The sequence below is a fragment of the Pongo pygmaeus genome, chromosome 21 (genome assembly GCF_028885625.2).
Source record: "Pongo pygmaeus isolate AG05252 chromosome 21, NHGRI_mPonPyg2-v2.0_pri, whole genome shotgun sequence".
Classification (NCBI taxonomy): domain Eukaryota; kingdom Metazoa; phylum Chordata; class Mammalia; order Primates; family Hominidae; genus Pongo; species Pongo pygmaeus.
In genome coordinates this window covers 28,349,409-28,376,735 of record NC_072394.2, presented here as the reverse complement: position 1 = coordinate 28,376,735, position 27,327 = coordinate 28,349,409, and the positions used below count along the sequence as shown (strand labels likewise).

Genomic DNA, 27,327 nt, shown 5'->3' with positions numbered 1-27,327 from the left:
GTGCTTGTCATCTGGCTCCTCACTCTCTGTGTATGCTCAAAGGTCTAGCCAAAACTCTTGATTGTCCTGGCGGCGGGGCAGGATTGTCTCGTCTCACACCAGCTCTGCCCACGGGGCTCTCTTGAGGGAAGATATCAAAAGTTTAACAGAACTCTAGAAAAGATAGAGCCTCAACATTCATGAAAGACTCATCCTGGAACTTAGAATTCCCTTGGAAACCCCTAGTTATATAACCACCACCATGGCACACAATTTCTTCCAGAAGATGTATTTTTTTCCTCTATAGGCTGGAGCATGAATGTATGAATCACTTCTTATTTATGTTAAATTACATTTTTATAATTTATAAATTATATTATATTAAATTCACTCATGCCATGGACTGGAACAAGAGATTCTTTATATTCATTATATTCTTTAAAGTTCTCCAAACTTTAGATGGGCTAAAATCTATCATTTTCTTAGAGAGTCCTTAACTCTTCACCTAATAACATTTTCATTTCTTTCTTTACTTTCAAAACCAGCACCAGCTTCCATTCCGAGAAAACTATTGGCTTTCTTTTAGGGGCATATTCCCCCCACAAAGGAATATAGTTTTTTATTATTTCATGAGAGCATGAGATACAATATTGAGTAAATACAACATTGAGTAAAGAACAAGAAAGCCTCATTGAAATGGGGCTGCTTTGTTGTTAGGTAGGCTTAGCTGCTGGGGTGCAAGATGGAAACTTACACTTCCCAAAATAACGAATGACCACATCATGGATCTTTGAGATTGCTCACAAAGTCACAAATAGCAAAGCTGCCAATATAAAGGGCTACCATATGTTTTATCAATTACATGTCTCTGTACTGTCCACAGTGAAGACATACCAACTTCTTTTTGTTTCAAGCACCATTCTAGAAGGACTGAATCTAGAAGGACTGAATTCCTGTGTGACAATTCCAGTTTCTATCATATATCTCCAGAGTGACAGCTTTTCTTCCTCTTTTCTCCCTAATCCAGTCCCCAGTCTCTGGCTGCCTCTCATCATAATTATGTGTAATGTTGGCTGACGCTATACTTGGGTGTACAGGGAAACTGTAGCTTCTTGATTTTTCTACCATTGATTGAATCTTCAGGAGCCCCCGTCTCATGGGAGGTGGGGAAGCTATTCATGATATACAGTCTTTTTGAATGTACGTAGACTCCCTTCAGTTGAAATCACTCATTTCTGGACATGTGAAATCTTTTGGGTTTCAGTCCCTGCCCTTGCTACTTTCTAATATGGTTGAGCTTCCAGGGACTGCATGTTGGAGGAGGGGAGGAGGAAGATCAGAAGCATATACTGTTCCAGAATTCTGGATCCTTGCTGGCTCTGCTGCAGGATGGATTTCAGGATGGATTGCTGAGGAATAATGTGCCCCATCTGGTCTTTTGGAGTCTGTGGTCCTGGCCACTTGTCCTTGATAGCAAAGGCACCACACATAATGATCACTTTGACCTGACTCTGGGCCTCTGCCCATCTGCCACCCCTAAGTAGGGCACACAGGAATTTATGGATCCCTGCACCTCACCGTTTGCTGTGGCATATTAGGGCATTGGTCAGACTCCTTCATCTCCCTGCCTCCTCCCATGGCTGCATCACCATTTCTCTAGAACACCTGCAGGGCTCCTCTCAGAGGTCTGGGGCCTTCCGCAGTGAGCCCAGGGAAGCATCCCATTGCTGCCTTCCTGCCTCATGATCTCAGCTTCTCTACACTTAGATGTTTCTATAGCTTCCCCACCTCCACCACCTAGATTTAGCTCCTGAAGGAGAAAGCAAGGACAAATGCATTCAGCCTTCAAGTATTTTCTGTTTCTTTCTTTTCCACCATCCACTGAGGCTGGAAGGGATGGGCTCTGTTTTCTTCTTCCTCTATGGAAAGGACTTCCTCTACATCATAGCCTCCTTTGGAGGGCCATTAAGCTTCCTGGTTCAGTGTTAATGGTGGAAGAGCATCTTCTCTTACATGATGGAAGAAACCCTGTGATTTGAGTTGACCAGGTATGATAGGAAGTCCGAGATGACTGCGGACTTGAGACCATAGGAGATAAAAATACCCTGGTTTGATAATCCCGAAACATATCCACTACATGTGACACAATGTTCTGAATTCATCTAGGAGAAATTCCGTTCCTAGAAGTAATCGAAAATAACAAAATAACTATTACAAATTACAAAAATAACTATTGTCTGCTTATGATATGCTAGGCATTTTCTAAGATAATTTAATCCACATGCAATCCTATGATGTCAGTGCTATTACGATTCCCATTTTACACATGAGGAACTAAGGTCTGGATAGGAGGTAAAGAATCTGTTCAAGTTCACATGATTAAATAAAGAATTATTATTTGACCACAATTCTGGCTGGCTGGGACCCCAGGCCCTTCCATCTTGCCTGCCCCCACCCCCAGCCTCTTTCTTCATTCAGCTCATCAGCTGCCCAGTCTGCTCTCCCCTAAACACTCTGCATCTGATGTGCCTGTTGAACCAAGCTATGTGCTGTTCCACTTACAGTCCATCTAATTTTCCCTCTTCTAGGTCTTTGTTGCTTCTGTTCCCTTTTCCCAGGATACCCTCCTCTCACCATTCCCCATGGCCCCAAACCTTCTCTGATCCCCACAGCCAGAAGGTATTTGTGTCTAAATTCATTCTATCTTTGCAGTGTCTCTCCAGTGTCTCAACTTTCACATGGAATTAGTCACACATTATCTCAGGAATCACCTTGAGATTCAGGCTTGCATCTCCATCCTCTTTGTTTCTCCACAGCATCTGGGGCAGAGGCTGCATGAGTGAGTAGAAGACCCTTTTCTCTGCACACTGGGCCATCCCTGCAGCAGAGTTTAGTAAAGGCTTAGGTTAGGACCTTGCCTAGGAGCTGGATCCAGAGCTGGGAACCCAAGGTTGGCATGAAGTGAGACTCCGGAGACTAATTCTTTCGTCTCAGTCTGTGACTCACGTGGAAATTCAGTCTAAGAAGTCACCAAAGGGATACAAGGACATTGAGTCTGCATGGCTTTCTGTTCTAAGGGCATCTCTGGGTTTCCTCCCTGCTTCTTGGAGGCAAAGTCTTCTGCCTATTTCCCTATTTAGCGATAACTTTTTCTAAGTTCCAGTAAAACAACCCCCGCTCCTCAATTTGTTTTATCTGAAGAAAGTGCCAAACCCATTATTGGAAAATGAAAAAAATTGTCCTGTTTCATGAGCTCTTTGAACATCTGTATAGTAGTACATGGTTCAAGATTTCAAGATTGTTTATTTCTTTCTTTTTAGATACAGGGTCTCACTCTGTTGTTCAGGCTGGAATGCAGTGGTGTGATTATAGCTCACTACAGGCTCGAACTCCTGGGCAAGCAATCCTCTCATCTCAGCCTTTTGAGTAGTTAGAGCTAGAGGTATGTGTCACTATACCTGGCTAATTTTTTCATTTTTTTTATTTGTAGAGATCAGGTCTTTCTATGTTGCCAAGGTTCCTGGCCTCAAACGATTCTCCTGCCTCAGCCTCCCAAAGTGCTGGGATTATAGGCGTGAGCCACCATGCCCCACCTCAAGATTTATTATTGTTATTGATGTTGCATTTGAAGCTATTGGAATGACCCATAGCCTAATGATAAAGGGACTCAACAGTAAGACATTGAAGGCAGATGGATCTAGAGAGCCTCTGAGGCAGTCATTTGCAGGATCAGGGTAGGGATCTTTGCCAATTAATGTGGTCATATTCCTACCATTGGAGGAGTCAGATTAAATTGTGCTTGAAGGAAATAAAGACATTTACTATGGGAATCCAGGCTGCCTTGCTAATGAATTGCTCTATGTAGTAGCGAGGTTTCTCCCAGCCGAGGGCTGAAAGTGAAGACCTTGCTTAGCAAAAGATATGTTGATTAAATAAATGTGTTCCTCACGTAGTGGTTCCACCACTGGACACTCAGGATTTCTGTATCCATGTCCTTCTAGGGTACAGCTATCCAAACTTCTGCCAGGAAAGAAACAGATAAAAGTTGTGTTTGTGCTGCTATTTAGTGGGGCATGAGGCTGGGCGCGGTGGCTCATGCCTATAATCCCAGCAATTTGGGAGGCCAAGGCAGGTGGATCACTTGAGGTCAGAAGTTTGAGACCAGCTTGGCCAACATGGTGAAACCCCGCCTCTACTAAAAATACAAAAATTAGCTAGGTGTGATGGTGCATGCCTGTAATCCCAGCTACTAGGAAGGCTGAGGCAGGAGAATCGCTTGAACCCAGGAGGCTGAGGTTGCAGTGAGTCAAGATCATGCCACTGCACTCCAGCCCAGGTGACAGAGCAAGACTACATCTCAAAAAAAAAAAAAAAAAAAAGGGCCCCAAACATCTACTATGTACCCACAAAAATTAAAATTATAAAAAGACGGCATCAGCAATCCCAGGAGGTGATGTGTCCCTGGTTGGTGCACCTCAGGAGATGCTGCATTTGCCTCACATCACCATGTGAGATAAAGTAGCAAATGTAAGAAGCCACATGTGCTCATTTCTGTTTGCCAGCAAAATTTCACAAAGCCTCTTGCCTGAGTCACTATATTTCTTAAAAGATGAATGACCCTAGCCCTTGCCTTTTTCTGCACATAAGATAACATCTGACAGGGTTAATGATTATGCTTCTGTAACTATAACCAGATGTACTCTTGCACCCAAGCTTTGATTTACATGTGCTAAATCTTCATCACCTGCATATAAACTGTGAACTAAAACACAGCTTTGAAGGTGTCTGACAGAACCTCTCTGAAAGACTCCTCTCGGGCTATAGTCCTCAGTAAGACTTCTGAATAAAACCAACTTGAACTCTTTAAAAGTTTGATGTTTATTTCTTTAGAAGGCATTTGGCTGCTAGGAGGCACAAAGCACAACCACAGCTGAGTCAGCCAGCAGTGGCTTGGGTGAAGACTGCACATTGTGTTGTGGGTGGCCCTGTACTTGCCTTGTCTTCGAGTGCGGGCAAACCCCCTCCCCTCCACCTGCTTTTCCTGGGGCTGGGTTACCTCTCAGCACAACCTGCTTTCCCATTTGGCTCCTGAATCACTTGCAAATAGCTCCATGTGCATTCAAGTCTAATGTGTTAAGAGCCCCTCCACGCCCATTTATCTCATTAGGAAAAAAGAAAGGCAGGAGCACGAGGATAATTCTGGGGTGATTCTCTCTGGCTTCCCTGGAATCCTGGAGTCTTAATTATGGTCTCTTGGATTGGATATGCTCTTGGCCTGCCAGCGGGAGGAACAGTATCTTCCTTGCAGTTTAAGATTCTGCCGGGAGGCCAGAAACCAGCTGAGGGTCCACTCCTTAGGAGTCAGGAGTGCAGTCCCCAAGTGCAGTTCGCTGCATCAGAGTGAAAATCTTGGGGCAATATCTTGGCTCCAGCACGCGTTAGCTGTACCCTTAAGCAAGGCATTTCCTCTTGAAACTCAGATCTCCTCACCTAAGAAAGGAGTGAGTTGAATTATATGCCCTTATAAGGACTTTCCTGGTCTGTGATATGTGTGTGTGTGTGTGTGTGTGTGTGTGTGTGTGTGTGTGTGTGTGTGTGTGTGTGTGTGTGTGTGCACGCGCACCCATCCTCTTGAGCCAAAGGAGAGATAGCTGTTAAATTGGAAGGATATGTTTCAAAGCCATCATTTTTCCTGTAGAAACAGAACTCACTTTAAGTTTTCTAATCACCTCCTACATGTCACATTCTTTCTTCCTCTTTAAGTCTGGATTGCTTCGCATGACTGAGAGCCTGAAGCCATCTTTTGATTTCTTCAATTTGTAAAGCAACTTATTTTAAATGTTGAATGCTGATAGAAAAGCCTTTAATAGCTTCATTACAGAGCCATCTTTTTTCTTATTCTGGCTGAGGAAATGGATCTGTTTTGCTAAATGAGATTAATTTTTCAATATATATAATAATAGGCATAAGTGTGTACATCTTAGCATATTAAAAGTGTCTTAAGCTTACCATTAATTAGTCTTGAGAAGAAAAGACTAAATACAAGTGTAATTAATTTATTACCAGTTGGAGGGATGAATAGTCACCGTGCAATCAGCAGCTTTCATTGGAACAAACAAGACTGTTTTAGAATGAAGGCATCACATCAGTTCAGGACTGTGGTTCCTTGCTTATTTGCACGCATGGATACACTCCGGGCCCATTAGCTTGAAGGATGTAACCGAGAGGAGGCTAATTAATGCTATGAGCTACCACTGTTTAAAAATGCCTTCAATAAGTTCCTTCTCTGTTTCAAGGTTGGACTGTTTAGGTAGCTATTACTTCACTCATATCTATATACCAAAACACTTAAAAGATCATCAGAGAAAGCACTTGAAACCTGTGACTAAATTCCATATGTTAATTATTTAATTGGATAACAACATTACACTTTAATCACTGGAAAATCACAAATACACACTGATATTTACAAAAGTTTTTTCAGTTAAATTTCAATGAAAGGAAGTTGGTATATTCTAGGACAAAAAGGAAAAGGGTGATGAATCCTGCTGACAGACTTGACTGGTACACGGTCCATTCCTAAAGAATCTCCTGATTTGGCTAAGAGCCAGGATAGAATAATAAATAAAAATACAATTATTATATTTATAGAAATGTACGTAACCTAAAATTGTTACTTGCTTGGCTTTGAAATGCATTGTATAATTTTATAATTTTGTAATTACACAATGCATTTCAAAGCCAAGCAAGTAAGAATTTTTGTAAATCAGAATTAACAGTTTTGCTTAGGCTAATATTATGATGTGTTTGCATTTTCTTTTATTTTCCTTTTGAGATGGAATCTTGCTCTATCACCCAGGCTGGAGTGCAGTGGTGCGATCTCAATTCACTGCAACCTCTGCCTCTGGGGTTCAAGCAATTCTCATGCCTCAGCCTCCTGAGGAGCTGGGACTACAGGCATGTGCCACCATGCCAGCTAATTTCTGTATTTTTCTAGAGATGAGGTTTCGCCATGTTGGCCAGGCTGGTCTTGAACTCCTGACCTCAGGTGATCTGCCCATCTTGGCCTCCCGAAGTGCTGGGATTACAGATGTGAGCCACTGTGCCGGCCTGCATTTTCTGAGAGTACAATGATTGGGCTGAAGGTGAGTCTGCTGGGCGGTGATAGAAAGAAACGTTGGTTGAAACTTCAGTCAGAGAAACAAATCAACAAATAATAAAAACAATCAAACAAGCAAACAATTAATTCCTTGTCTATAAAAAATTAGGAATTGGCCAAATATGCATGGGTCAGTCCCAAACCAGTTACCATTTGTATAGCTACCACTTCAAAATGAATCAAGAAGAAATGAAGACGTGTACATACAGTTACCACAAATGTATAATAATACAAACAGATTCAGAAGTGATATTTATGCAGCACTAGGGTGCTATTTTGCAACATGCAGGGAAGACTGTCAACACTTCTAAGACCACGGGGATGCTGAGAGTCTTGGGGTCACTGAGAATCTGAGGTTAAATTTCCCAGATTATAACCAAGAACAGGGATCCCTTTTTGGCCCACTGTAGACAGGGTACACTGTGAAGTCTTCAGGAATCTTTCGTCCAAAGAACAGGGATGAAAAAGTGTGGGTATTTCTCTAATAAATCACAGTGGATGGGGTTTCCAAATAAACTCCCTCCAAATAAACTGTTCAATATCACTTCTCCATTCTTATCGTGTGCACAGTTGAAAAGCACATTCACAAACTATGGCCTCAATGGGCTCTCCCAACAGTCTTGCAAGGTAGGAAGAGCAGATATTTTCATCATCGCCATTTCATTAAAGCAAAACTGAGACAGAGAGAGAAAACATCATGAGTTTAGGACTTGAGTCTTAGAGTTAGAACCTGAACCCAGGTCTTTGGATTCTAGGTAGAGTTCCTTTTGTAAAAGAGGGAGTGTTCTAGAAAGTGGTCCAGTCCTTAGCAAAATGCCCACAGAGATTATGTTCATTGCCAGTGGCAACCTCCACTTTTTTCTCTGTCCTCTTTCCCCCTGACCCCAGAGCCACTGAAGTCCTTTGCACTGAGGAGGCAAAAATTGACACCTCATGATTACCCATCTCCATCCAAATAAAATGATAAGCTTTCAAGCATCAGTGGGAAAGTGATTTTTAGGTTCTTTCCTTTGAAATTACACCATTGTGGATAACCACATAAGGCTGGGCTGACTATAAGAATTTTTTTTTCTTGAAGCCAAAATCCTAGCGAATGCCCTGGGAGGCAGTAGGAGGTGGGTGGGAAAGTTCAGTATGATGGCTTTAACGCACCTCCCATGATGCTGTAAACCCCGCACTGACAAACTTATTGTTACATTTCCATTGTGTCTAAGAGTCTTCTTCTATAGCCGTTTGTTGTTGTTGTTTTGTTTTGTTGTTTGTTTGTTTGTTTTTTTCCTGAGACAGAGTCTCACTCTGTCACTCAGGCTGGAGTGCAGTGGAGCAATCTCAGCTCACTGCAACCTCCAACTCCCAGGTTCAAGCTATTCTCCTGCCTCAGCCTCCTGAGTAACTGGGATTACAGGTGCCCGCCGCCACCACACCTAGCTAATTTTGTATTTTTAGTAGAGACAGGGTTTCACCATGTTGGTCAGCTTGGGTTGAACTCCTGACCTCAAGTGATCCACATGCCTCAGCCTCCCAAAATGCTGGGATTACAGGCATGAGCCATCATGCTTGGCCTATAGCTTTTTGATATTCCTGCACTGATAAGATACAGAATTAGGGAAGATGGAGGGTGAACTATCTATATATCTGGAGATAGCTTGGGAACTCCAATAGCTTCTGCTACTTTGTTATGTTTTTTATATGTTTTTGATTGTAATCAAATATTTTTGATTACAGTAGGTGATGAGTAAATGTCAGCTCCTGCTGTCCCTGTCTAATCTCATTGGTGTGGTTTGCACACAGTATGTGTTCAGTCCATGTCAGTTGCTGCTCCTTGCATCTAATCTCCTTGTTGGGATTGTGGACACAGTAGGTGTCGAGCGGATATCAGTAAATGTCAGCTGATTTGGTTCATGTCTAGTCTCATTGTATGTTACGACTTTGCAGCGTTCAGCTTCTTGAGGGCACGGGGAAGGCATGAACACAGATGTCATTTCCCATACAGCCTATGAACTTGGTTGATGGTGGGTGATGCTCTGAGTACTGGACTGGGGTTTTCAATTGTGTGACACCAGTGGGTCACTTCAGCCTGATACAGTCCACCTCTTCTGTGGCAGGCACCCCGTTGGTTCTGAGGTCAAGGTCGGCACTGGACTTGCTCCCCCGCTGGGAGGGACGCCAGTGCAGCAGCATCATCTTCTTGAAGTACTTCATGGTGTTGTTCTTGACCGTCACGAAGCACACCGTGTTGATCATGCTGTTGCTCATGGCAATGCACTCGACCACGTAGAAGGCAGTGAGGTAGTGCTTTTCCTTCACGAACACGGTAGGGAAGAAGTCACGAACAATGGTGAAACCGTAGAAGGGTGCCCAGCACAGCACATAGGCCGTGAGGATGCACATGAGCACCAGGACCGTCTTCCTGCGGCAGCGCAGCCGCTTGCGAATCTGCTCCGTCTGGAACCCAGGGACTGCTTTGAACCAGAGCTCCCGGGAGATCCTGGCATAGCACAGGGTCATGGTGACCACGGGGCCCACGAACTCGACACCAAAGATGAAGAGGAAGTAGGACTTGTAGTAGAGCTGCTGATCCACGGGCCAGATCTGGCCACAGAAGATCTTCTCCTGGCTCTTGACAATAAAGAGGACAGTTTCTGTTGCAAAGTAGGCCGATGGGATGGCAATGAGAATGGACACCAACCAGACCAAGGCGATCAGGAAGGAGGCCGTTTGATAATTCATCCGTGGTTTCAAGGGGTGAACGATGGCGAGATATCTGGTGGGGGAGGGAAGCCAACAGTAGTAATGATGAATACTTGGAAACGTTAGTTTGTAACTAACCCCAAACATACACTAAAGCAGTGGCACAGTGAATCCTCATGTACTTGTTATCCAGCTTTAACAAGCTTCATCTTATTTTAGCAACATCATTTGGCATAGTGAAGTGTTTTAGTGAAAACAGCACAGGCTTTGGGTCAAACAGGCTGAGTAAATCATGGGTTTTCCCTGGATTGGCTTTGGGGTCTGGGATGAATTATTCAATCTCCCTGAGATTTATTTCCTCAAATGCAACCTGGAATAAGATGATACTTTGCAGGGCTACTGTGAACACTAAATATGGCAATTTTTGTAAAATGCTTTGTGTATAGTAGGTGTTCAATAAATACTTGTGGCTCTGTTATTATTCTTAAGCATCCTATTATACCACCTTGGGTTTCCATCTTGTCATTCTGCCCAAGAACATACAATACTCTCAAAGCTCTTCATTCCAAATAGCTCATGGTTTAGGTGACGGAAGGGCTTGTGGCCCCCAGACAGAGGTGGGAGCCTTTCTCAGGGCAGTTGGCAAGAACTTGCTTCCCCTCCCATGAGCTGTCATCCTGCATTTCAGAGGCAGGAGAGTCAAGGTGGACTTGTGGTGAAATCTAAGGACTCTAATGAAAAGTAAACGCCTTGCCCAAGCTCACATCATGCAGGGACCAGAATCCAGGCTCTTGATACAAAGCTTCTGCTCCCACCTCCCTGGGCCATCTTGTGCTCAAATGAGAAGGTATGTGAAGTCTTTACCCTTGCCCTTTCCAATAAGCCACACTGTCTTGGAGACAGACTGGAGCCCTATGTAGGAAATGAGCTCATTTGTGCGGATTGAATACTTTCTTTCCAGAGAGACCTAATGACACCTATTTAGACACCTGATGCCCTGGCATCATTTCTATGCATCTTATGGTTGGGGTAGGGGGTAGGGGAGGAATGCTTTGGGATAAGGTAGATGAAGATAAGAGGCATGAAGGACAGGGAGGAAACAAATCAACCCTGGAAATGAACATGTACTTCATACCTGGAGCTTGAGTCAGGTGAGAACAAGAGCAGGATGCCGCCTGCTGGTAAACAGGCCCCCCAAAACCTGGCCATAAACTGGCATCAGGGTAACAATGGGACGAGTGTGGGCTCTGGTTCGTTCCACCTTGGAACTTTTTCACACTGATGATGAGGAGGAAGGAGAGTGTAACGAAGTAACAGAAGAGGTTACAGAGCAGGTTTATTTGCCAGCTAAAGCTAAAGCGGCAAAGGAGGGAGAGGTTCATCCCTACTCTTCTGCACCCCCTACTTATTATTTTGAAGAAAAAGACCCTCCAGATCTTTCTTTTCTGGAGGACACTGGGTGAAAAGTAGTTGCCCCAGTGACTGTTCGAGCAGCACTTCAAGCAACTGCTCTTAGTTCTATTCAGGCAGGAATTCAGCAACGTAGATGAGAGGGTGATTTAGAGGCTTGGCAGTTCCCTGTTAGAATACAACCCCCAGATCAACAGGGAAATATTATAGCTACATTTGAGCCTTTTCCTTTTAAATTACTCAAATAATTTAAACAAGCTATAAATCAGTATGGACCAGGTTCTCCTTTTATAGTGGGACTGTTAAAGAATGTTGCTGTTTCCAGTCAGATGATTCCTACTGACTGAGATGCTCTTACTCCAGCTCGTCTAACGCCTGCTCAGTTCTTACAATTTAAAACTTGGTGGGCAGATGAAGCTTCCATTCAGGCTGCTTGAAATGCCCAGGCCCAACTTCAAATTAATATAACTGCAGACCAACTTTTGGGGGTTGGCGGCTGGGCTGGTTTGGATGCACAAGTGGTCATGCAGGATGATGCCATAGAACAGCTTAGAGGAGTGTGCATTAGAGCTTGGGAAAAAATCACTTCAAGTGGAGAACAATACCCTTCCTTTAGTGCTATAAAACAGGGACCAAAAGAACCATACGTGGATTTTATAGCTCAGTTACAGTAGTCTCTTAAAAAGGTGATTGCAGATTTGGCTGTTCAGGATAAAGTGTTGCAGTTATTAGCTTTCGACAATGCTAATCCCGATTGCCAGGCTGCTCTGTGACCTATGAGAGGGAAAGCGCATTTAGTTGATTATATCAAGGCCTATGATGGTATTGGAGGTAATCTGCATAAGGCTACTCTGCTAGCACAGGCAATGGCAGGACTGAGAGTGGATAAAGGAAATACTCTATTTCCTGGAGTTTGTTTTAACTGTGGGAAGCATGGTCATACTAAAAAAGAATGTAGAAAAAATCAGCGAGTCAGGCCACCAGATAGGGGAAAAAAGAAAACTGCTGAGCCCAAAATATGTCCAAAATGTAAAAAAGGAAAACACTGGGCTAATCAGTGTCACTCTAAGTTTGATAAAGATGGGAACCTGATTTCGGAAAACACCATGAGCGGCCCGTCCCAGGCCCCATTCTAAACTGGGGCATTTCCAGCTCAGGCCATTCCCTGACCCCTGTACAATGTCTGTCTCCTGACACAGCTGGTAGTGCTGCAGTAGATTTATGCTGCACAAAAGCTGTGAGTCTTCTGCCTGGGAACCCCTGCAAAAGGTCCCAATAGGAGTCTGTGGACCCTTGCCAGTGGGGATGATAGGATTACTTCTAGGCAGGTCTAGCTTAAATTTAAAAGGGGTACAAATACATACAGGAGTCATTTATTCAGATTACAATGGAGAAATTCAAATTATTATATCTGCTTCTGTTCCCTGGAAAGCAGAGCCAGGAGAGTGTCTGGCAGAGCTCCTGATTGTGCCGTATGTGGAAATGGGGAAAAGTGAAATTAAATGAACAGGAGGATTTGGAAGCACAAATAAACAAGGAAAAGCAGCTTATTGAGTAAATCAAATTACTGATAAACATCTACCTGTGAAATAACTATTCAGGAAAAAAAATTTAAAGGTTTGGTGGATACAGGAGCAGATATTTCAATCATTTCTCTACAGCACTGGCTGTCCACGTGGCCAATTCAACCCACTTAATTTAACATAGTTGGAGTTGGTAAAGCCCCTGAAGTATATAAAAGTAGTTATATTTTGCATTGTGAAGGACCCAATGGACAACCTGGGACTATTCAACCAATTATAACTTCTGTACCTATAAATTTATGGGGGAGAGATTTATTACAACAAGTTCTAATTCCAGAACAATTATATAGACCTCAGAATCAACATATGATGCATGAAATGGGGTAAGTCCCTGGTATGGGACTAGGAAAAAATTTGCAAGATTTGAAAGAACCACTTCAATTGGAAAGACAAAGTTCCCACCAAAGACTAGGATAACATTTTTGATGGCAGCCATTGTTAAGCCTCCAGAACCTATACCTTTAAAATGGTTATTTCCAATTCTGTGAAGAAAGTCATTGGTAGCTTGATGGGGATGGCATTGAATCTGTAAATTACCTTGGGAAGGATGGCCATTTTCATGATATTGATTCTTCTTTAAAGTTCATATGGAACCAAAAAAGAGCCCGCATCGCCAAGTCAATCCTAAGCCAAAAGAACAAAGCTGGAGGCATCACACTACCTGACTTCAAACTATACTACAAGGCTACAGTAACCAAAACAGCATGGTACTGGTACCAAAACAGAGATATAGATCAATGGAACAGAACAGAGCCGTCAGAAATAATGCCACATATCTACAAGTATCTGATCTTTGACAAACCTGACAAAAACAAGAAATGGGGAAAGGATTCCCTATTTAATAAATGGTGCTGGGAAAACTGGCTAGCCATATGTAGAAAGCTGAAACTGGATCCCTTCCTTTCACCTTATACAAAAATCAATTCGAGATGGATTAAAGACTTAAATGTTAGACCTAAAACCATAAAAACTCTAGAAGAAAACCTAGGCATTACCATTCAGGACATAGGCATGGGCAAGGACTTCATGTCTAAAACACCAAAAGCAATGGCAACAAAAGCCAAAATTGACAAATGGGATCTAATTAAACTCAAGAGCTTCTACACAGCAAAAGAAACTACCATCAGAGTGAACAGGCAACCTACAAAATGGGAGAAAATTTTCACAACCTACTCATCTGACAAAGGGCTAATATCCAGAATCTACAATGAACTCCAACAAATTTACAAGAAAAAAACAAACAACCCCATCAAAAAGTGGGCGAAGGACATGAACGGACACTTCTCAAAAGAAGACATTTATGCAGCCAAAGAACACATGAAAAAATGCTCACCATCACTGGCCATCAGAGAAATGCAAATCAAACCCACAATGAGATACCATCTCACACCAGTTAGAATGGCAATCATTAAAAAGTCAGGAAACAACAGGTGCTGGAGAGGATGTGGAGAAATAGGAACACTTTTACACTGTTGGTGGGACTGTAAACTAGTTCAACCCTTGTGGAAGTCAGTGTGGCGATTCCTCAGGGATCTAGAAGTAGAAATTCCATTCGACCCAGCCATCCCATTACTGGGTATATACCCAAAGGACTATAAATCATGCTGCTATAAAGACACATGCACACGTATGTTTATTGCGGCATTATTCACAATAGCAAAGACTTGGAACCAACCCAAATGTCCAACAATGATAGACTGGATTAAGAAAATGTGGCACATATACACCATGGAATACTATGCAGCCATAAAAAATGATGAGTTCATGTCCTTTGTAGGGACATGGATGAAATTGGAAATCATCATTCTCAGTAAACTATCGCAAGAACAAAAAACCAAACACCGCATATTCTCACTCATAGGTGGGAATTGAACAATGAGAACACATGGACACAGGAAGGGGAACATCACACTTTGGGGACTGTTGTGGGGTGGGGGGAGGGGGGAGGGATAGCATTGGGAGATATACCTAATGCTAGATGACGAGTTGGTGGGTGCAGCGCACCAGCATGGCACATGTATACATATGTAACTTACCTGCACATTGCGCACATGTACCATAAAACCTAAAGTATAATAATAATAATAATAATAATAATAAAAGAAAAAAAAATAAAATGGTTAACAGATAAGCCAATTTGAATAGAACAATGGCCGCTAAGTAAAGAGAAACTGGAGATTTTAGAGAAATTAGTTACTGAACAATTAGAAAATGGGCACATAGCTCCAACATTTTCCCCTTGGAATTCTCCAGTTTTTGTAATTAAGAAAAAATCAGGTAAATGGAGAATGTTAACTGATTTAAGAGCCATCAATTCAGTTATACAACCTATGGGAGCATTACAGCCAGGATTGCCTTCTCCTGCTATAATCCCCAAAAACTGGCCTTTGATAGTCATAGATTTAAAAGACTGTTTCTTTACTATCCCTTTAGCTGAGCAAGACTGTGAACGGTTTGCATTTACAATTCCTGCAGTAAACAACCTGCAGCCTGCTAAGTGTTTTCATCGTTTTACAGATGGGTTTAGTAATGGTAAAGCTTCTTCTTCTGGCTTGAAAATAAAGTTTTCCAGACGCCCTATACTTCAGTTCAAAAAGCGGAGCTTGTAGCTGTAATTGAGGTATTGACTGCCTTTGATATGCCTATTAATGTGATTTCTGATTCTTCATACATGGTTCATTCCACACCGTTAATTTAAAATACCCAGTTACTATTTCATACAGATAAACAACTGATGACAAAAACAAAAAAGGGGGAGAAATAGGGATTACAGGACAGTCCATACACAACTGAATCTAGCATTATTAACTTTACATTTTTTGAGCCTGCTCAAAGGCCAGATGTTATCAGCAGCTGAACAGCACCTACAGAAACCAGCTGCAAAGACAGAAGCAGAATAACTGATTTGGTGGAGAGATCCAATAACAAAAAATTGGGAAATAGGTAAAATAATAACTTGGGGTAGAGGTTATGCTTGTGTTTCTCCAGGCCAAAATCAACAGCCAATCTGGATACCATCAAGACATCTGAAACCTTATCGTGAGCCAGATGCTGAGGAAGAGATCCCAGGAGGGTCCCGAGGACCCCCCGGTTGCAGCCATGTCGAGACTGATGCTGAGAAGGACCCTAACTGTCACAAGCAACATCCGTTGAACACAGCCACCCACCTGGGGACAGATCAAGAAGCTGTCACAGATGGTGAAGAAAACCTGAGGAAAGTGGGACAACCAGTCACAATGAGTAATTTAATGGTAGCTATGATAGCGGTGATCACCACTGCCATGAGTATTCCTTCAACAAGGGCTGACACAGAGAACAATTATACTTATTGAGCATATTTATCAATCTTGGCTGGCAATAATGCCTGGATACAATCACTCTATGATGCAGTTACACATGCTTTCTGATCTCAGTATTTAGCATAATAAATCTGCTCCTATAATTGAGGCATACCACCCTCAAATACCTGTTTGTAAACAAAATAGAACCTGGCCAGAAATAATGAATGTACTTGTTTAGGAAGATTGCATTGCAGAACATGCAGAGGTGCTGCGCAACAATTCCTATGGAATCATTATTGGTTGGTCCCCTAAGGAGATGTTTAGCTTAAATTGCACCTCTCAATCTGCATGCCATGGCCACACTATGTTCAGCTGGTCTGAACAAAATGGTCAGATGGTAGAAATGGCAAGAAGTATGGCAAGAGTTCCTATTATCTGGAACCATGGTGGTATAGTGGCACCTCAACCTCAAATGATATGGCCCGCTGTAGAAGCTAAACATAAAGATTTGTGGAAACTATTAATAGCTCTTAATAAGATCAAAATTTGGGAAAGAATAAAAAAGCATCTAGAAAGACGTTCTACAAACTTGTCTTGGATATTCCAAAATTAAAGAACAAATATTTAAAGCATCCCACACCTGACCTTAATGCCAAGAACTGGAGTGCTTAAAGGAGGTGCAGACAGGTTAGCAGCTAGTAACCCATTAAAATGGATAAAAACACTTGGAAGCTCTGTGATTTCAATGATGATTGTGCTTTTAATCTGTGTTGTTTGTCTTTGCATAGTCTGCAGATGTGGATCCTGACTCCTGTGAGAAGTAGCTCACTGTGACAAAGCTGCCTTTGCTTTTATCGATTTGCAAATCAAAGAAGGGGGACATGTTGGGAACAGGCACCCCCAAAACCTGGCCATAAACTGGCCCCCAAACTGGCCATAAACAAAATCTCTGCAGCACCGTGACATGTTCATGATGGCCATAATGCCCACGCTGGAAGGTTGTGGGTTTACCAGAATGAAGGCAAAGAACACCTGGCCTGCGCAGGGTGGAAAACCGCTTAAAGGCGTTCTTAAACCACAAATAATAGCATGAGTGATCTGTGCCTTAAGGACATGCTCCTGCTGCAGATAACTAGCCCAACCCATCCCTTTATTTCAGCCCATCCCTTCATTTCTCATAAGGGATAGTTTAATATCTATGGAAACAGTGCTAATGACTGGCTTGTTGTTAATAAATACATGGGTAAATCTCTGTTCGGGGCTCTCAGCTTTGAAGGCTGTGAGACCCCTGATTTCCTACTTCACTCCTCTATATTTTTGTGTGTGTCTTTAATTCCTCTAGTGCTGCTGGGGTAGGGTCTCCCCAACTGAGCTGGTTTTGGCAGCTGCCTGTAGAAAATTCTATCCCACTTACCTTTCCTTTGTGACCAGACCCTTTAGTCACTCTTTCCAAGTCTCTGACTGGACTAAGAAGGCCTTCTGTCACATTATTTCTTCCTGTCCCTGCCAATATTTCTGCCACAAAGTTATTTTATCTTCTCTTCCCTGCCCCCTGCCTGACAGTGGCTCTGATCATTGAATTGCATTAGAGGAGATACCAAAGCAGCATGGCTCTCCCCAGCTTTTGACTTTCTGAAGATCTAGGATGAAGCTAGATCCTACCCCAACCACTGGCTGCACCCTAGCTAAGTATATTAATATGCACAGTGGTTGCTGGGGTTCTTCAGCCATGCATGTGACCTGGCCTTGCCAAATTAACCTGCATGACCTGCCTGCATGGTACAAGGCTCACAGGGCTGGAGAGTGGAACAAATGGGCAGGCCCATTCTTGTTGGGGGCAGGGACATCTCACAATCACTGACTCTCCATGATGACTGAGTGAATTAGTCTCCTATTGCTGCTTGTAACAAATTACCACAAACGTAGTGGCTTGAAACAACCCAAATATATTATGTTACGGTTTTGGAGGTCAGAAGTTTGACATGGTTTTCACTGTGCTAAAATCAAGATGTTGGCAAGGCAGCATTTCTTTCTGGAGGTGCTGATGGGGAGAATCTATTTTTGTTGCCTTTTCTAGGGATGCCAGCATTCCAGGGCTGACAACTTCTTCCCTTTTCAAAGCCAGCAAGGGTCAATCAAGTTTCTTGCATTGTATCACTGACACAAACTCTTTGGCCTCCCTCTTCCACAGTTAAAGATCTTTGTGATTTCATTGGGTCCACACAGATAATCCAGTATAATTTCTATATTTTAAGATCAGCTGATTAGCAACCTTAATTCTATGTGCTACCTTAATTCCCCTTTGGCATGTAATGTAATGTGTTTATAGATCCTGGGGATTAGGATGTGGTTATCCTTGGGTGAGGGACATTATTCTGCCTCCCATACTGAGTCCAAAGGCCTTAGATAATGCAGAACAAATTCACAACTTTATAGCTCTCTCTCAATCTGGCTCCATCATAAAAAGTATTTCAATAACCCATGCCAAAGGGAATTTCCACATTTCTCCTTATTCTGTTGTCAATTCCTAAATTCTCATTCTTTTTCCTCCAATAACATCTTTCTCATTGTATGATGTTCCAAAATTCAGAGTTGTCATCAAATAAATCAGAAAGCAATAACACTGGCCTAGGAGTTATTCAGAAGACCTGGATTCCAGCTGTGTACCTGGACTCAAACTGTGCACTTGGATAAATCACTTTTGGTTGGGGGACTTAGTTTCTTCATCTGTGAAGTGGGGATAATTAATAACATCACTGACAACCTCTAAGGCTTTTTGTCACGTTCTAAGAAGGTAAACATACATAAGGGATGTTGAAAGCTATTACACATTGTTTAAGCTAATCATTTCCTATGACTCATTCATTTGCAAGAGGGACACCGGCAAGGTCTTTGTTTTCATCTGTCTGCTTGGATGTGTTTCTTAGGGCCAATCCTTTCCTTCTAGGGTCTCTATGACTTGAAATAGTACCTCTTCTAGGCTTCTCTCTGGATGGACCTCGCTGTGGCACATGGAAACAGCATTGGGTGGCCCTTCTGATATTTCTTTGTAGTAGGACAGGGAGGCCTGTGCTTCTCCCACCCTACGTGTGTTAGGGTACACAGGCCTATCTAATTCTGGAATTGACTGTGCCCAGTGATAAAAGCCCCCTTCTCCAAAATCAGGATCACTGGGGCAAAGGTGAGAGTTTGGCCATCCATCTTTCTTAGCATTTTGCTTTATTTTTTTCAATTAGTTTAGAACCTGATCGGAGAAGAGGATCCTTACCCTTTCTCCCTATCCTACCACCTGCCACCTGTACAGCATTTCCAGAGCAGCCCTCATCAATGACTTATGGGGAGCTGGTGTATAAATACCCCAGCTCCCTCCTACTTCCCACCTCTGGAAGAACTCTCTGTAGAGCTGTGATCTACGCTGGCTCCACGAGTCCCTCAGCAGGAATATGCTCTAGTTGCCACAGTGAAAGCTTGCTTAATTCGTTCTTGGGTGTTACCTGCACATAAATCTTTGTCTCAGAGTCTGATTTGGGAGTAATCCAAGCTAAGACACAGATATAAGTCCCTGCGCTAGGCACTGTGGAGAAAGATAGAAAACATAGTTATTGTGCTTAAAACACATTGTCTTCTGGAAAATACTCTCAGTATCTCCATACATAGCATGAATTTAGAAAGACAGCAAATTAAAGTTGATATCAGATTACAAGGGCCCTGGAATGCTAGGCTCAGGATTTGACATGTATTCTGTTAGCACTTGAATTTCTAGATATTTTGTAAGCAATGAAATGTTTCAGGAAGATCCATCAATGATGATATTCCTATGCTTAATATGGATGAGTATGGATTTCAGGGGACAGTCAGGAGCCCCTGGGGAGTGAAAAGACAGGTTAGAAGAGCATTGTGATGGCCCAACTATGACTTGCTAAGAGATAAAGCTGGAAGGAGAGCTGCCATGACTTGGTGTATTGCTGAACACATGGGGTGGGGTGAGTGGAAGTAGGATAGGGAGAAAGGGTAAGGATGATGGTAACTTTTCCCTGCTTGGATGCCTGAGAGAATGATGGAACTGCTGATGGAGCTGGGAAGCTGGTTGGGGCAGAGTTGGTTTGGGGTGGAAAAGGACCCACTCTGTTGTCTGTGGTGTTGTAACAAGGCAATTGCTTCCCAAGAAACTCCAATGCTACAAAAAATGAAACCAAACCAAACCAGCATTATAAAGACAAAGGTTTCAGTGGGACAAGGGGGATGGGAACAGTACTTACTTTCTGTGATGGTTAATGTTGATTGTCAACTTGATTGGATTGAAGGATACAAAGTATTGATCCTGGGTGTGTCTGTGAGGGCATTACCAAAGGAGATTAATATTTGAGTCAGTGGGCTGGGAAAGGCAGACCTACCCTTAATCTGGGTGGGCATAATCTAATCAGCCGCCAGCTTGGCTAGGATATAAGCAGGCAGAAAAATGTGAAAAGAGAGACTGACCTAGCCTCCCAGCCTACATCTTTCTCCCATGTTGGATGCTTCCTGCCCTCAAACATTGGACTTCAGGTTCTTCAGTTTTGGAACTTGGAGTGGCTCTCCTTGCTTCTCAGCCGGCATATGGCTTATTGTGGGATCTTGTGATCATGTGAGTTAATACTTACTAAACTTCCTTTTATATATATTTATATTCCATTAGTTCTGTCCCTCTAGAGAACCCTGACGAATACACTCTCACTTTAGTGAGCATCAGAATCACTCAAGGAATAAAAATGCAGATTCCTGGGACCTTGCCCAAGGGATTCCCATTCAAGAGGGTGGGGTGGAGCCCAGGAATCTGACTTTGTATCTTTTGAGACAGAGTTTTGCTCTTGTAACCCAGGCTGCAGTGCAATGGTGCAGTCTTGGCTCACTGCAACCTCCGCCTCCCAGGTTCAAGCGATTCTCCTTCCTTAGCCTCCGAAGTAGCTGGGATTACAGGTACCCGCCACCACACCCAGCTAATTTTTGTATTTTTAGTAGAGACGGGGTTTCACCATGCAGGCCAGGCTGGTCTCAAATTCCTGACCTCAGGTGATCTTCCCGCCTCAGCCTCCCAAAGTGCTGGGATTACAGATGTGAGCCACCGCGCCCGGGCTGACTTTGTATCTTTCTATCAAATGATACGTTGCACCATTTTCCCTGGAGAATTTTGTGCAGTTGGTTGATAGGTACACATTTCATAAGGGATGGTTTCAGGGCTGGAGAGCCTCAGAGTTGTAGTAAAATTGTTTTTCCTGCAGGAATTATGTTATACAAAGGAAGGAGGATGCTTCCTACACCCGTCTGTGTATTTTATTACCAAAATGAAAAATATTAAACTGGTTGATTAAAGAGAACAAATCTAAGCAGCACTGAGAACAGGGGAAAAATTTAAGAGTTGAAACGATGAAAGGAAAAAAGATGACTAAGCAGATCATCCTAATAAGCACAGCTTACAATGGTGGACAGCAACCAAGAGAAGGTGACCTCTGCCCCCTTGAACAGAGCCAGTGATGGTCCGATGCTGGCCTGCAACTGTTCACATAAACAAAATGTGTGTAAGGTTTGTCATAAACTGCTATTATACATTTTACTTTATAAATTTAACATAGAGCAAGGGCTGGTGATGAGGAATAAGTTCTAGTGTTCTACAGCTCTATAGGGTGAATATAATTAACACAATTTATTATATAATTTCCAAATAGCCAGAAGAGTGGATTTTGAATGTTTCCAACACAAAGAAATGATAAACATTTGAGGTGATGGATATGCTAATTACCTTGGTTGATCATTACACATTGTGTACATACATGCATAGAAATATCACTCTGTATCCCATAAGTATTTACAATCATTATGTGTCAATTAAAAATAATAAAAGCAAAAAATAAATAAATACATAAAGGAAAGGAAAAAATAAAATAGAGCAAGGACTTCTGGAATATCTCATGCAAATGTATGCAAATGAGCACATGAAAGTATGCAGAAAAGCAAAAGCAAGCATGTCCTTTCCTCTTTTGCACAAACAAACCCTGTTATTTTAAAATTAGCTCTGCAACAAAGTCTATCAGAAACAACAGCACATACGGTATGAATTTTTTATGACGTTAAAGAACAGGTGAAACTGAACTGTAATGATAGAAATCAGATTGGTGGTTGCCTGGTGGGGAAGGATTGACTGGTGAGGAGCACAGAAGGTTCTCTAGGTGATGGAAATGTTTCACATCTCCACCTGGAGGGTGGCTACAGGAAAAGCCTAGTACGTGTTTTCCTGGCTGGAAGCTGCCCTAGTTAACTCTCATGTGGCTTCTAGATAGTGGCTGCCTGCCCTTTCTGCTTTCCCTTTGTGTTGATGTCACACACTGTCATGTGGCATGCCTGTATCTGAAGCACATGTGGTATCTGGGGGCATGGCCCAGAGATGGGCCACTCAGCAGCCCCAGTCTTGCTCACATCTGGGGAAACAGAACACAACTGGAGAAACAAGACCTCTTCTTGCCCTCCAAAGATTGGTGAGCATTCCTATCTGGAGCAATGCCAGCCTGTCAGAGCCTAAATGAGGAAAGAGACAGCCTGGCCCAGCCCCATCACTCACCCCGCCCACCATCCTCACCTGTCAATGGCGATGGCCAGCAAGGCATTGGTGGAGACATAGAGGGAGACGGTGCGCAGGTAGTTGACGGAGGCACATAGCACGTGGCCATGCTCCCAGGAGAGCTGCCTTACCACGTAGTAGTCCATCTCGAAGGGGCAGCAGATGATGGCCACCAGGAAGTCAGAGATGGCCAGGTTGGCAATGAGCAGATTGGTGAGGTTGCGCAACTTCTTATAGCGGGTGAGGGCAGCGATAAAGACAAAGTTACCGATGCCACAGACCAGCATGATGCCTGCCAGTGCAATGCCAATGACAATCTTGGCTGCGAAGAAGGTCCGGGTCTTGGTCATGTCCTCATCCTCATCCATAGGGAGGTCATAATCACCATAACTGAAGTTAAAGGAGAGGGAGGAGGCATGGTCTTGGGGTAGATTAAAGTTGGGTGCGAAACTGGTGTTTCCATTCTGGGCTGCCATGGTGATGTCTGCAAGAAAAGTGGTGTGAGGGAGGTGCAAGGGGTGAGGGTCCAGACCTTCTGCTCTTTCAGGGTCAGTGAGCCTAGCACCCTGCCCACATCCTTGGGGAGAGTTGACTCGCCGTCCTGGATCCTGGAAGGAGGCACAACCAGTGGGCAACATGCAGGAGAACATCTGGTCACATTCCCTGAGTTCCCCAAGTATAGGCCAACCAGACCCACTGCCTAACCAGATGGAACTACCCAGGATGCGGGGAGAGGAGACCTGAGATCTGTAAGTTGGGAAACCCTCCATGGTTGCCCAGCTGTCGGGAAGGATGGCATAGGATGGATCAGACTCTCCAGAATTCTCAAGAAGAATGTGCACCTTTGCCCTTTGCCCAGGGGCCAGGGCCTCTTTGTCTGCTCAGTCATCCTCCAGCCCCCAACACATCAGCTCCCACAGGGGCTTCTGGAACGTTTCCAAGGATGCTCCCATGAGCTGGCCAGGCTCCTACAGCTGTCACAGCGTTGTGGCACCTGTTGGCCAGGGACAATGAAGCAAGAGGGCCAGGATGCTGCGGGGTCTTCTCTCCAAAGCAGGACACCACTCCCTCTGTACTGACCAAGCCATAGACTTGGAAATCACCAAGTTCATTTTCACATGGACAGACTGAGTCACCCTGGGCCAGTGATTTATGCTCTCTGAGTCCTAATCTTCCTGTAAACCAAATTCCTGCTGCCCAGTCCAGTGCCTGGTGCATAGTGGGGGCTGGACAGATATCTGTTGAGTGCATGACCAGGACGCTGTAGGTGGAGGAGGCGGTGGTGGGGTGGGGGAGGGGAATTCCCCTGCTGCTCCCCGTTCTTTGGGAACCAGCTCCAGAAAGAAATCTTCTGCCACCCTTCCCACCCTACTCCAACTTTGGATCTGCTATCTGACCTCCTTCACTTGGCCCTAGTTCTCCACCCAGAGTCAACCCTGCCTGAAAGGCACCATGTCCTGTCACCAAGGTCTCAAAATAGGGAAAATAGTCTCTGAAGCCCTGAGCCCACAGGAGATAGGGCACCCCAGGGTACAAGGCTTCACCGAGGGGCTGGAAAAAGAGCCCAGATCCCAACACCTATAGAAAGGGGCCCTGGCTGTCCAGCTGTGAGTGGCCTTCCCCTCGCCTCTCAGCACACCTGGAAATGACTCCACATGTGGGCGCTGCGGGATGCTGGGTAGCAAGGAGATGACCCAGCTGAACAATGCATTTGGTCTACTCCTGCGAAGGGAGGAGAACGCCGAGGGACAGGAACTGCGCGCCAGCAAAAGACACCCTAACCTGGGGTGCGCCCGCCAGCTGCTTTCCCAAGGTGAAAACCTCCAAGAGGCGAGATGCAAATCCCAGTGGCGTCCACACCCGGAGGTGTCTTCTCTCCAGGTCGCCCCTCCGTCTCATGCGACACCCCAATCCCCGCAGCCTCTGCTCAGCCTGGGACCAAGAATCGGGAGTCCTACCCCTCCTCGGATTTCCAGCCCCCTAACCCAAGACGAGAGGGCGCGCGCCCGGGCTGGGACAGGTCCCAGCCGCATTTTCGTAGATTGCACTCCCCGCCCGGGAGCACCCGTTCCAGCAGCCCCCTTCCCGCCCCATCAACGCGGCCGCGCGGTCGGCGTCTAGAGGCGACATCCTAGCAAGGACAGGAATCAAGTCAGAAATTCAGGCTCTAGAAGCAAAGGTTGCGGGGCCTCCTGGCTGGAAGAAAACGGCGGGTGGGTGGAGGATGCGGTGCGCGGCAATTTCCCCACGGACGCTTGCTGTTTTCTGCTCACCTTTCAGGAAGGTGCCCCTCTACCTGCACCCTCCCCTGCAATTTGGAGCTCGCCAACGAACTCAGCTACCCGCTGGCTCCCTCCGCCGGCGCCCGCACACCACAGACTCCGCTTACCGTACCCTACCCGGTCCTAGAGGGTCCAGAGGGGATCTCCTGAAACCAACTCACCTGCTTCGAGCCAGCCCCGACGCATATCTCGAGAGTGGCGGGAGGCAAAGCAGCCAGAATGCCCGAGAAAAAAGTGGGCGTCAGAGGCCCTTGTCCTAGCGGCTCCCCCACCGCACCGACTGAATCCCGGGACTGCAGGGATCTAAGCCCTTACCTGTCTCGGCGCCTCCTTTCTGTGCGCTCTGCGGCTCCGGAAGCCGGATCGAGGGTCACAGGGTGGTTGGGCGCAGGCGGGCCGCTCGGTTTTCACCTCAAGGACCCGGACTTGCACTTGCAGAGCCGCAGCGTGGCGGATGTCCCTCTTTTTTCCTCGCCCCGGCGGGCTCCTCCGGCGTGTCGGGGTCTCTGGCTTCCAGCTGGAGTTGGCGCTCCGCCCCCCACAGCTCTTTCCAGCGCCTCAGACCTGTGCGCCCCGCCCCGCGCTGGACTCCGCCCCGGGGTCCCCGCCTGCCTCCTAGTCCAGGCCGAGGGTGGGTGTCCAGCTCCCGCACCCCACCGCGTGCTCTCGGGCTGGTGCGTCCAGGGCGCGGGCACCGTAGCTCCGGCCGCACTGACGGGAGTCCCCGGGCAGCGGGGGCAGCCTCTTGCACGGATTTCAGCGCCTTCGCATGCGGTCTGAATCGGACCACACAGTAGCCGGGTTTCGACCGTGTGCTTGGGAACAGTGAGCACCGCCCTCTGCCGCCAGTTGTGGCACCGCACCCGGGTCGCGCGCGCAGGAGGGGAGAGTCCTGTCTTCCGGAGGTGCCCAGTGCCAGCGCCCGCGCCCACTAGAAGGTGACCCTTTAAGGAAAGCCCGGCTCCAACAAGTGCAGTGTGGGCCTTTGGGCATGGCGGTGAAGGAGGAGGCCCCCAGGAGGAAGCTGGGGATGGGGACAGTTTGCCCTGCTCAAAGCCCCTGAAGTCCTCACCCAAACTTTGCGATGACCACCACTATCAGATTCCATGGCCGTATAAAGACAATCCCAGGAGTGCCTCAGCCCATCTGTCCGGAGAGTCCGGAGCCCTTCATTTTGCTTCTGACAGGTTCGAACTCCTCCCACGACCTCCCTGGTTAAACACAGGAACTGCCCATTCAAATGACTGGTGCCCAGGAAGCTCTGGGCGTACAGGATTGAAACGGTGGCAGGACCCTGAAGGTCTAAAAAGGTGTTCCCCATCGTTAAACCTCAGCCAGCGGATTATTGGCAGGTGGGAACATGGACTCCACTTTGTCAGAGCTTCCCATTGTTTTCAAGAGAATCTGGAATTCGAGAACTTTAAAAATACTCTTTGGGTTTGTTAAAGCAAAAATCTTGTTTTGGCCAAAGAGAACCTGTCTCAGACTGAACACAGTCCACAAGGCTGCCAATTAAAAATTTTTGGGTAAATGAACTTCAAACTCCTTCAGGTTGTGACATTCTGTGATTCTGCCTTTCCCACCTTAAGTGGAACCTGACCCCACTCTCCCCACCTCTTAGCATCTCTCCCGCATGATCAAAGGCAAGAGAGCCAGCTGTTTGCTTTCATCCTGGGGAGGGGCTGCGATTGGGCAGGTGTTCTACATGCTCAGGGCAACCTCCAGATACGGAGGCAAAAGAAGCTCTGTTGCTTGAGTGGGGGAGATGATGGGGTGGCCAGTTGTACGCCCTGAACACATTCTTTGGGATAGTGTGTACTTACCAACTTCAGCTAGAGGCTTCTTCACTCATGGACCATGCCTGCCCTATTCAATGGGGGCAAACAGACCCCTGGGACCATCTGCCCGCTGGTGCTTTCATGGAATCGTCTGAGATGAGTTAAGGCATGGTTGCTTCCACACAGATCTGGTGACCCACAGATGTCGTTGTAGTAACTCCAAGTCCTGACCACCCTCAGCAGAGTAGGAGCTTTTTCTGGGGATGGACATGTGGTTCCCAGGGAGACAGTGGGTGCTTAGAAAACAGTGCAACAGAGTGCTACGGGGAGTTGTCTTAGTTTAGGTTTCCCCCAAGGAGACTCCCAGACAAAGACCTGAGTGCAGGTAGTTTATTGGGAGCGGATCCCGGGAAGCACACACAGGTGGAGGGGAAGCGAGGCAGGGAAGGGAGAAGGGCCCATACATGATATGCTAACAAGCAGGGTGCCACTGCCGCTCACTCCAGTTGACCTGCAGACCGTGTAGAACATACCTCATGGTTGTTCACAGCTGCACAGGGAGGCTGGACATT

The 27,327-nt window shown here is 45.3% G+C and overlaps 1 protein-coding gene across 2 annotated transcripts; it reads right to left on the bottom strand.

The window, feature by feature from the left end:
* Positions 1-6,365: 6,365 nt before the first annotated feature.
* PROKR2 (prokineticin receptor 2) lies at positions 6,366-25,755 on the bottom strand. Of its 2 annotated transcripts, XM_054467614.1 has the most exons (3): positions 25,293-25,755; positions 22,714-23,179; positions 6,366-9,902 (listed from the first exon to the last, which is right to left on the bottom strand). In XM_054467614.1, the coding sequence occupies exons 2-3, from the start codon at positions 23,169-23,171 to the stop codon at positions 9,206-9,208; spliced, it is 1,155 nt and encodes a 384-aa protein (XP_054323589.1). In that variant the 5' UTR covers positions 23,172-23,179; positions 25,293-25,755; the 3' UTR covers positions 6,366-9,205. The 2 variants fall into 2 exon arrangements, with proteins under 2 accessions (XP_054323589.1, XP_054323590.1); XM_054467615.2 differs by lacking the exon at positions 25,293-25,755 and having other exon boundaries at positions 7,649-9,902; positions 22,714-23,300.
* Between the last annotated feature and the right edge of the window lie 1,572 nt (positions 25,756-27,327).